The sequence below is a fragment of the Limulus polyphemus genome, unplaced genomic scaffold, assembly GCF_000517525.1.
Source record: "Limulus polyphemus unplaced genomic scaffold, Limulus_polyphemus-2.1.2 Scaffold1928, whole genome shotgun sequence".
NCBI classification, from domain to species: Eukaryota; Metazoa; Arthropoda; class Merostomata; order Xiphosura; family Limulidae; genus Limulus; species Limulus polyphemus.
This window is the reverse complement of record NW_013667538.1, coordinates 7421-19325: the sequence shown is the minus strand read 5'-3', so window position 1 is coordinate 19325 and position 11905 is coordinate 7421. Positions and strand designations below refer to the sequence as shown.

The window sequence follows — 11905 nt, the reverse complement described above, 5'->3', positions numbered from 1 at the left end:
TTGGTACAATCTGTTAATGAGAAAAAATGTATTCATTCGTGTTTGGTACAATCTGTTAATGAGAAAAAATTTATTCAGTTGTGTTAGGTACAATCTGTTAATGAGAATAAAAATATATTCAGTCGTGTTTGGTACAATCTGTTAATGAGAAAAAAATTATTCAGTTGTGTCAGGTACAATCTGTTAATGAGAATAAAAATATATTCAGTCGTGTTTGGTACAATCTGTTAATGAGAATAAACATATATTCAGTCGTGTTTGGTACAATCTGTTAATGAGAATAAACATATATTCAGTCGTGTTTGGTACAATCTGTTAATGAGAAAAAATTTATTCAGTTGTGTTTGGTACAATCTGTTAATGAGAAGAAAAATATATTCAGTTGTGTTTGGCACAATCTGTTAATGAGGCTTTTGGGGAAGATTTATTTAAATTTTTGAGGCTTAATAAATAGACCTTGACAAAACTACAGATAGCTAGATATTCTAACAGAAAATATGAATTTAAAAATAGCTGATTATTATCTGTTATAAAACAGATGGCGATTTTATCATATTGAGAAAATTCAGACAGTCAGCTTAACAGTTTCTAACTGAAGCTTTGGAGATGAAACACTATAAAAGACATTTATTTCCCTTTATCAAAACATTATAAAACATTTCCCATTATCAAAACACTGTAATACATTTTCCATTATTGAAACACTAATACATTTCCCGTTATCAAAACACTGTAATACATTTCCCGTTGTCAAAACACTGTAATACATTTCTCATTGTCAAAACACCCTAAAACATTTCCCACTATCGAAATAATTTAAAATATTTCTTATTACCAAAGCAGTGTAATATATATATTTGTATGCCAAGGGACGGGAAGTTTTTACCTGAGGGAATTCCCGAACCCCTTATTTACCTGGCGCCAGCAATCCTTGACGGATTTTGGATGCAAAGTGTTATTGAAGAAACTGACTATTTTTGGCAATGACCATGACAGAAGCGTAGGAGTCTTCATCGCCTTACGTGTCATTCAGGCCGTTTGATGATTTCAAATTACACTCAACAGCTGAAGAATACAAACAAGTGTTTTAATGACACAACGCACAGTCGACATCCGTATTATTTGCCCTTGAATTATGCTATCCGGGATAGCCTTCCTTAACTCAGTAAAACTCGCTGTACTTTTAACAACTGCATTCAAGGCTAATTGATGCTTGACCTCCATAGTACCCCCACCCCCCTCAAAGAAAAAAAAAAGAGAACGAAAACAACATCAAAAACAAAGAAAAAAAGTTCCTGTTGTCGCAATCATTCCACCAAAAACATTTTCCAGTTGGTCAGTGGGTTATTAGGCTGCATAATTCTAAGACCAAAAATGTAACTTTAAGATGGTACTGACAGTTTTTGGGTTAGATATTATGAAATAATCATAACAGTTTCGTCTCACTAAATAAAGACTCTAGCTGTAGTTTGCCTCACTCATAACAATAATCACAGAATTAGTTCCGTTAAAACATAAGTTGGGATAGAAATCAAAACAGAAATGTGTGTATTTTACATCTGACACAACTTGGCTATTTGTTTGAATCGTAGAAAAACTAGGCGTAATTACTATGAGCCAATTTAAATACTTGAAGTAGGCTTTAATTAAAGACTGTTGACTATTTTAAGACGAACATTGTTTGAATATACAATTAAATCGTAGAAAAACTAGGCGTAGCTACTATGGGCCAACTTAAATGCTTGAAGTAGGCACTAATTAAAAATTGTTGACTATATTAAGGCTTACCTAGTAGTATTATTATTTAGTAATATTTGCCTACTAAAAATGAACATTTCGTACTGGAATATTTATGCTGGGCACATTAACTAGATTAAGATATAACTAATGCAACAATAATAACACTCTTTTTAAAATTCCATAAAAATTAGAGATTTAATTGTTTTACTGATAATTCACGAGCAGTCTTCTAAAAATGAAGTCTTTTTTTTATGCCAATTTATTTACTTGTGTCAGGCAACTGAACCTTTAAGTTTTTCAGTTCGGTACTTTTTAAACACTATTCAGAATGTGACACACTGCTCTGTGAAAAGTGGAATTTGAACCAATAAAAAATCAACTGGTTGGTAAACTTTCAATTTTCAACATCGTTTGTTTTAAATACTCCATCAATCGATTGTTACATTATCGTGTATCAAACATTTTTAACACTTAGTGGGCTGTGATAAAAACAAAAAAACGTAGTAAGTACTGCTTATTAAGGTAAGGTACAAAAACATAGTGAGTACTGCTTAACAAGGTAAAGTAAGTTAACAAGGTAAGTTAAATCTTCAATTATTTTATATGTAATTGGTAAAAAAAAGTATATTTATGTTGGGGAGAATCGAGATACATAATATGTTCGATTTTACACACTTATTTTCTGTTTAATCAGTATAATATTTAAGCCGTATAGACACACTTTATTATGCCTTTGTTTTCACCATAGGATCGTACCGATATGAACAGCATATACTGCCACTCCAGAAGCAACTAGATGTATTTATGCTCTATAAGGGAACTCAGTAAATATCAGTAAAGAGGCACACAAGATAAAAAAGGTCGCTGATGTTGAAGGAAGTGCACGATTCAAACTTTTCGTGAGTTAGTAGTCGAACACTGATAATTCTAGGGCATACGCAATCTTCAGTACTTAAGAATAGGAATCAGAAGACAGGTGAGTTGAGACGATGGTAAGGTAAAGAATTCTAATTGTGTGAAATGGTGTGAGATGCATTCTGTTCATAGGACGACTGTCAGAATCCAGATGTGAGTACGACTTGCAAAATAGAAGTAGTTATTCTGGTCAAAGGCACGTTCCGCCTTACTCGAATAGCATTTACTAGAAACCTTCTATGATTGCATTTCTGTACCCTTCTGACGGAGCAATGTATATTTTTGTATTTTTTAAATTAATTTTAATAAAACGTTATTTTCATACACAATACTTACTTATCAATTCCGTCCACTGGATTTCCTCTTCCCATATAACCACAGTAACATCCGTATCCTTTGTAAGTTAGAGGATCGCAACCTGTGACACACTTCAACACGTTAGCCAGTTGTAGGACACTGCGTCGAGTTCGTAAGGGACGCGTTGTGTGTTTGTTATTAAATTCTTTGGAATTGTTGGCTTCCTTGTACGAGTCATTTGTTCGACCAAAATGATCAACTACTTTCTTTGTGGTTGACAAAGTATTTGCTGAAATTTCGAAGTCTAGGCTGGTGTGGCTGTTGGAGCAAACTTGTAGACTGTTAGCTGTTGTAAAAACAAAACGATCACTGTCGGTGACATACATGCTTGTGCGTAGGAGTTACTAATCAGATATGATAGTCCATAAAATTTCACATTTGTGAAATATATTAAAATGCTTTATTCTTTGACAAGATTGCTTAGTTACTCCAATAAACGTTATAATATATAACTTTGTATAGTACATTATTATACACTGATGTTATTTCTATTCAGTGAGTAAAAAAAAAAACCTGTAATGCTTTTGATGTGATAAAGCATTATGATATACTTATATCTAAAATATATATATATCACTAGTTTACTTTTGTTTTTAATTCGAGCGTTGCCAATGAAAACTAGAAATACACTGAAACTATGGCGTGGGATAAGAAAAAGCTATAGTCGACAAATGTCCACTGGTTGTTCTATGTGTGGATGCCCTATTTTTGTGTTATATTTTGCATGAAATAGTTAAGTTCCAATTGAAAATAACTCAATATCGTAGGTTACATATCTTTTGAGTTTCAAGAAATGCAATGTTTTAAAAAGTCATTATAATTAACATTTCACACTTCGTAGTATTACTAGTAAACCTTTCTTAACTTATTATAAAGTATAAGTATATATTTTTTGTTTCTAAACTTGCTCTCTAAATTAAATACATCAGTTACACAACAGATAATTCATTTCATACAGAATGCAGTTTATAATAAAAAGCTAAGTGCAGCGAAACTTTTCGTTTGTTTGTTGTTAAGAGCAAGGCTTAGTAGACTACATGTGCTCTGCCCACCGAAGGTATCGAAACCCTATTTTAGCGTTAAAAGCCCTTAGACATACCGCTGTTTGTTTGTTATGGATTTTGCGCAAAGCTACACGAGGGCTATCTGCGCTAGCCGTCCCTAATTTAGTAGTGTAAGACTAGAAGGAAGGCAGCTAGTAATCACCACCCGCCGCCAACTCTTGGGCTACTCTTTTACCAATGAATAGTGGAATCGACCGTGACATAATAACGCTCCTACGGCTGAAAGGGCGAGCATGCTTGGTGACAGGGATTCGAACATGCTCAGGGATTGCAACTCGAATAACCTAACCATCAGACCATGTCAGGCCATATAAACTGATATAGAGGTTATGCAGTCATGTGACCAAAGTAAACACGGCAACAATTTGCGGCCATATTGGACGTAAACGTTATTCGTATAAACATGACCTCCGCTACACAATCACCTAGTTCTCCGTTCATTTACTAGCAAATTAGACAATATATACAAGTCAAGATATGAAAAAAGTGCAGAAAAGTCGATCTTGACACGACGGATCCATATTTCATCCCGTCAGCAATGACAATCGCGCCAGTAAATTGCGAGTCGAGCGCCCTAACCACCTGGCCATGCCTGGCTATACAGAATTCCCCTAACCACCTGGCCATGCCGGGCCATACAGAATTCCCCTAACCACCTGGCCATTCCGGGCCATACAGAATTCCCCTAACCACCTGGCCATGCCGGGCCATACAGAATTCTCCTAACCACCTGGTCATGCCGGGCCATACAGAATTCCCCTAACCACCTGGCCATGCCGGGCCATACAGAATTCTGGTAAAGTAATCAATATATAAAATCAAAATGTTTTGACTGCAGGTTTTTTAATATTCCGATATATGGTTTATAATATTCATTGTCATTCTTGTAATGTACATAGACTCCAAGCAACTTACTAACTAACAAAATTAACAGGACCATAACTACAAATTTGTTTGAAGTTTCTTTTGAATCTGTTCGTTAATCTCCTTACTACAAATAACAAAATTACGTACTTTGAGAGTTGGTGAGTATTTTGGTCAAGACTATCTAGTTTTTTTCCTCAAACCGAACATGACTCAATGATCATTGGTCAAGACTATCTAGTTCTTTCCTCAAACCGAATGTGACTCAATGATTAGGGTCTATCCTTCGCATTCCGTTGCCGTAAAAAATAAATATAAAAAATCGATCTGCATTTTGGGGCCTTTTATGCGTTATAAAGGCGACGGTCAAAGCTCATTATTCGGTCTAGCAAAAACGTCATTGCTGTTGACTAGCTGCTTTCCCTCTAGTCTGTCTGTTCAAAAGAGTAAGGCCAGCTAGTGCAAGTAGCACTTGAGTACATTTGCACAAATATCCGAAAACAAGCAAACAAAGCTATTTTATATAAAGTTGGACATTGTCTAGTGGCTAGTGTGTCGTACTGCGGACAGAAAGGCCAAGGTTCAAGCCACGATATGCCTCTGAACACGTTGCGCACTTTCATCTGTGAGACTATTTGACAAGTGAGAGTCAATCCCATTATACTGTTAAGAGTAGTCGTGTAGGCAGCGGGTACTACTGACTGGGTACACTCTCTCTGATCAACGGTTATAGATTAAGGACTCTTCAAGTCTCTAACATGACCACTTAGTCTATGTGACGCACCACGTATTGTTCAGTGTGAGATACCAAAGCCTTACCTCTAAACTAATTTTCTAATGAGCGTGAGCCAGTCATCGCCAAGTAGTTATCATACCAAAATGTGAACCCGAGGGTCCATGGTTTGCGTCCGTTTACCACACACACACACACAAAATTGCTCCACATTTGAGGTCGTGGGTCTGTTATAATAGAGTAACGATCAAGTCCCCTTTAATTCGAGGGTTGACAGTGGGTATTGTTGACTAGCTGCCTTTCTTCTAGCCTATCAATTCAAAACCGGGAGCGGCTAGTACAGAGATCCAAAACAAACTAACGAGCCTGTTTTTATTGAATATTTCGTGTATGTAACTGTTTTTTCATGCAGATTACACTAAAGTTAATTTAGTTTGAGGTAATACATTCTATTGTTTGTGTAAACAGTTTCGTGCTTTCACTTTGCAGAATGTTCAATGTTAGCGGTCACTTATTATATCTTAAGAGTCAAAATACTTCCCTTATTTATATTATGTTAGCGGTCACTTATTATATCTTAAGAGTCAAAATACTTCCCTTATTTATATTATGTTAGCGGTCACTTATTATATCTTAAGAGTCAAAATACTTCCCTTATTTATATTTTCTTTATGGTTTGTGTATGTTGCTGTTTTTCTCTGTATAAATTGATGCACAGTTCTAAACTTCAACCAGACTTTAGATAATTTTAGTACGAATTTGTGCACAAATATGTTTTAGTAATATATTTAATGTGATAATTATACATGTGTGATTTTACACTCTGCAAGTAACAACATGCAATTATTGGAGTATATGAAATAGCTTATTAGTTTGAGGATGTAGATATCACATATCGCACTATTTTATTTTTCATACTTTTAAAATTAATTTTGTATGTAGTTTTAATTATGGTAAATCCGGTCAAGGTCGTGTTCTTATTCAGCTCTTTCTGCAGCAGGACTAGGTTAAGAAGGCTACCTACTGTTTCATGGGTTCTTTGTATTATATCATATGTTGCCCTGTGTATGAGGGACTACCTTACGATTGGCCTCTGGTTACTTGTGACCCATATTTGCGATTAATCAACTATAGAGAGAGAATGTGGATCGTGAAAGCTGTTTGACGTTTTCTGTCAGATTCGATTCACAGATTAACAGATCTTCAAAACATAACCATTGCTCATTGTTGCAAACACGTATTTATTAATGTAATATACATTTAGTTACTGTTCTAATATTATATTTTCCTGGTTTTGTAAAGGCGTTAAACTGTACTGAAGCTAATTACTTTTTTTAATGATTTTTTTATATATCCCACATGTTACAATAATTCTGTCACGTGACACGTGAACGGCACCCCTCTTCGTAACATTGCACTGGACACTTGGGATAAGTCAATAGACTGCTGTTAGCGACATGTTCAATATAGTCCTGCTTGCTGTGATATCACATGACGTATCATTTCACACAATGATATAAATTTTGTCTTAGGAAATGTCATGCATTTTCCGAGTAACATTGTGTTGTTGTTGTTTACTTGTCCTTTCATTTGTTGTTATGCGCAAAGCTACAGAATGGACTATTTATGCTTTGATTACAGCTACACTGTTATAACTCGTATTTGGCTCAATAGACCTTGCTCAAGTTCGGCACGTAGTCTCCACAATGGCAAACAAATTACCTAAGAAAGTAGTTCACTATATCTCGTGTTAAGCGCAAAGCTACACATTCACATGTCATGCATGAGAATTTTAACAAATACACGTGTACAAATTAACGATGTATAAAATAAATCACCTTATGAATTATGTTATTTGTGTGTGTGTGTGTATGTGTGTGATTTTTATGCAAATATTGGTTGAATAATTTTTATAATAACCTGTTACAATTTTTGTTAAAGAGGTCGCTGATTTAAAGTAGTATATAACTGGGGTAAAACAATTTACTGCAGTTTTTTAATTTGATAGTGAATTTTTTCTAGAAGAATTTATTGGCAAGTTCCATACATACCATATATATATATTTAACTTGTAATTAACAAGGGAATAACAAATAAGTTATTTCATCAGCTAATGAGGCAATTCTAAGATTGGTGTTTGGTATTATCACTTCACAAGATTTCCTCGTGTTTTGATTTCTGTATCTCGTTTAAGCCTAGTTTAAAATAATTGCTATTTTGTTGATTTTTAAAATTTTTTTAGCAAGTAGTAAAAACGACTAAACTTTAGCTCTTAATAGTGTTGAGTTGTATTTAGAAAATGCAGAAAATTCATGCTGTGTCTCACTACCAGGCGTCGTTTAAAACACCGTTTTCTTATACTTTTAGTCATTGGTTTCTCAGAATATATTCACAATATTAATTATAGTTAGTCTAAATTAGAACATAACTAGGTTATCTGGTATATTTAACCTGAATAGCATCTTGTGTAACACATGGGCTAAACAGTCAGGAAAGAAACCCCTAAGATTCAAGCATAGTCATCCATAATCTAGAACTGCCATCCAGAAAGAGGGCAACCAATCAGCATCTTTTATCCCCCTACCGCTTATGCAACTACTTTTAACCGTATGACTAGATTGATTTTCATAGCTGTACTGTCTACATAGCTGAAAGTGCGGAGAGTGTTCAACGGCATATTACGTTTCGTACCTTGGACCTTTTGTCCGCAGCCGGATACGTCAACCTGTAGGCTATGCCTGGCCCACAATGCTAATTAACAACTACCTTAAAATATGCTAACTTATTTAAATTATTAAGTTATTTTACGGTTAAATACCTTGAAAATATGCATATGAGAAAAACTGTGAAACCAGAATATCAATAAACAAAATGTACGATAGTCAAAACGTAAGGTGACATTATCAAGTAATAAACACATTGGAATTATCTATGTTATTACTTTTTTTACTGTGACGTAGAGGCTAGAAAGAAAAGTACAGTTTCTTTATGAAAGTTTATTATATTACTTAAGTTTGTTATAGGAACAAAATTAGATAAAGTAGAACTAAAATAACTTACGCAAAAACAGTTTATTTTTTCTTTATGATTATCATAAGGATTCATGAAAACTTCTTCGATTATTTTAGGCCCAAAGAACAATTCATCTATATTTTTTATTTAATATATTATTACCTTTATAAAATAATGCAGATTAACTAATTATAAAAGTGTTTTCAAAAATAACCAAGATTGTTACAAAGAAGAATAAATATCTAAAAGTACAAAAGTTAGAATTTTATAGGAGTGAATATTTAATAAAATTGACTTGAATGAAGTCTCCTGGTGTATTTTTGCTGAGGCCTCAGTGTGGATAACGAAATGTTATACATCATAAGACTAATGAAATGCAGTCGGTATTGAAAATTCACTATTAATGATACTAATGTTGCCAAAGCCATCTTTAAAACAGTAATATTTTAGTCTTACTCTAATGGATAATTCTGGACCGTAAGTGGCTCTTTCAATGTTTGTTTTGAGTTACTCTTTTATTAATTGAGAAACTTGATATTCAATGAAACATATATATTTCATACCAGTCAAAAGCCTTTACAAAACTACTGTTAGTTATGTTGTCCTTAAGAATATAAAATGTCAATAAGTAGAGGTTAAAGTGGAGCTGAAGGAGTAGCAGTGACCAGATCACTCTTCTTACAAAAGTTTATAAAACATACTGGAGAAGAAACAAGTCATCATTAGTTTCGATGACAACCATAGCTGTACAACCTTGAACGACTTTACATGAAAGGTAAAAGTTTCGCTACACCCATCGCTCCCAGATCCACTCATCGTGAATAGTTAACTACAATTTCGATATTATGAATACCAGTTTTCGCGTGCTCCTCATGATACTTCCTCCAGAAGCTTTCAATTATCCTATAATATTGTTTCAGCTCCTCTTGACACCTCGTTCCATATAGCTTGGTGGAGAGGGGGGAGGGATCTCCTTAGTCTCACTTTAACTACTGTGAGTTACCAATCGAATCAAAATATATCGGATAATATTTTTAATTTCAGCTTTATGGTGAAACAAAGCACACTAAAAGAGTTTGGGTAACTTACCAAATACCTATACTGTCCTTGAAGCAAACGAATTAACTCGTTAGGTGTTACACCCTCATATCGCCAAAAAAATAGTATTTCGTAAACAATACGCAATCTGGGTTAAACTCCGATAAAGTTTAATTTGATTGTACCATCATGTTAACCAATGAACAAAGTTATTGTTTCAATTTCATCTTGAAGAAAAAGTCATTTAAAATTTGAATACGTAAAGATGGTTGCCAGTCTGAAAAACTGGGGAATTGTTCAACAGATGACATCACAAATTTAAATATTTTATAACGTTAAGAAGTATATAATAAATATTATTTATAAAAAAATATTACATTACTTTTACGTCGAATTGCTGTGGGTTTTTTTTTGTTGTTGTTGTTTTTTTGTTGTTGTTCTTTTTTATTGTGTTTTTTTATAATATTGAACGCATAGAAAATACGAAGAGTTTTAAACTTTTCTTTATCCTGGACTATTTTACGCTAGCACTATCAGTTCGATCTTGTCGCATAAACCATATTTGCAAAAACTATTGAACAGTATGTATTGTTTAAAAATATAATGTAATACATAAATAAAACTCGTGCGCATTTAAAACACGGATTACTATATTAAATTTCAGTCAAGAAAAATAGAAATATAACTAATAAACACACACATATACATACATATATGGAAAAAACAATTCAATACAACGTCTGTAATTTCACAAAAAAAGTAAATAATAACTACTATAAAGATACACCATACCCAAAATTAGAAGAATTCCTAGAGCGAAGGTCCACTTGAAGTTGGTTAAGTAGCTCCAATATCGCAACCACATGGCTGAGGAGAGAGCTACCTAAATAACACGCAGGTAACACAATTATCGCATGTCCTTTAAGAGAAGAAGCTCTTGAAAGTAGGTCATTACTTCAAGAGATTCAAGGGAAAATCGCCAGTTAAATCAACTTCTGATTCGTGTGTATCCTTTCTCTTTTGTAAAAGTTCGGTTCATCAGTTGAATTACTAGGACACAACCAGAACAATTTATTTGTCCGATTCAGAAGAATGATGTAAAGAGTAATGCGTGCACGAAATAGTGCAGTTCGTGAGAATAGTTAACTATTGCATAAAACATTTTTCATCGTAAGCGCTCATATATAAAACGCCTCGCTTACAGAGATTTAGCTATGCAAGGCTAGCAGCAACGTCACACGTACGATATCAGCCAATCACACACGTTAAGGTTAAATGAATCCGTTATTCTTTTTGACGCATGCGCCCTTACGTAAAAAGTATATTGACAGTTGCGCAGTTGATAGCACACACACATATAAAATAAATCGTATTAAATATAGATAAAAACATTTGGACAAATTACAAGACATCCTAAGAGCAGTGGAAATATACTTGAGATTTTAAAGCAATCATTTACCATCTAACGCAACGCAGAAACAAATAACTTAAATAACCTTTACTTATTGATTAGCAGGTAAAACCTATATTGAGGGTTAAAAACAAACAAATATAATCAATCATTTTTCGGAAAATGTAACTTAGTAATAAAGCAAAATAAGAACGTAATGATAGGAAGCATTTATTAAACGATTAATAAATGCTTCCTATTATTAAGTTCGTCTTTTGTTTTATTATTAAACAGATATAACTTATGAATTAGTTTTGGAATGAAAGAATAATTGTAGTGTAAATATATTTTACAACAACAAAAAAATTCCTTAACCGCCTCCAAAAACTGAATTGACATTATAACGATATAAAAACCATGACATCCAGAGTTGAATCTTAAGTTGAGAGAATTGTCAATTAATTTTTACTCACAATTCAATAAATCTGTGATAAACTAGCTCTACGCCCATGAAAACTGATGCGTTAAATCTGATATTTGAAACTATTTAAAGAAAATTTATAAAACCAGTTTTACAAGCAAAAGTTGAAGTTTGAAATCTGCCAAGCAAGACTTTTTCATAGTCGTTATGAAGAAGAAGCAAATAATATTTCAGTTTCAGTGCCACTATATCACTAATGGCCCGGCATGGCCAGGTGGTTAGGGCACTTGACTCGCAATCTGAGGGTCGCGGGCTCGAACCACCGTCCTACCAAACATGCTCGCCCTTTCAGCCGTGGGGGCATTATAATG

The 11905-nt window shown here is 33.8% G+C and overlaps 1 protein-coding gene across 2 annotated transcripts in view; it reads right to left on the bottom strand.

Moving 5' to 3' along the window:
• The window catches only part of LOC106465387 (phospholipase A2, membrane associated-like), a 20052-nt gene extending 9187 nt beyond the window's left edge, over positions 1–10865 (bottom strand). For both annotated transcript variants that reach the window (XR_002611958.1, XM_022393283.1), the window contains exons 1-2: positions 10516–10865; positions 2992–3298 (exon numbers count right to left, since the gene is read on the bottom strand). Coding sequence is in view for 1 of the 2 variants with exons in the window: in XM_022393283.1 (XP_022248991.1) it covers positions 2992–3298; positions 10516–10588 (380 nt within the window). In the remaining variant the exon portion in view is untranslated. The remainder of the gene's footprint in view (positions 1–2991; positions 3299–10515) is intronic.
• Positions 10866–11905: the final 1040 nt, after the last annotated feature.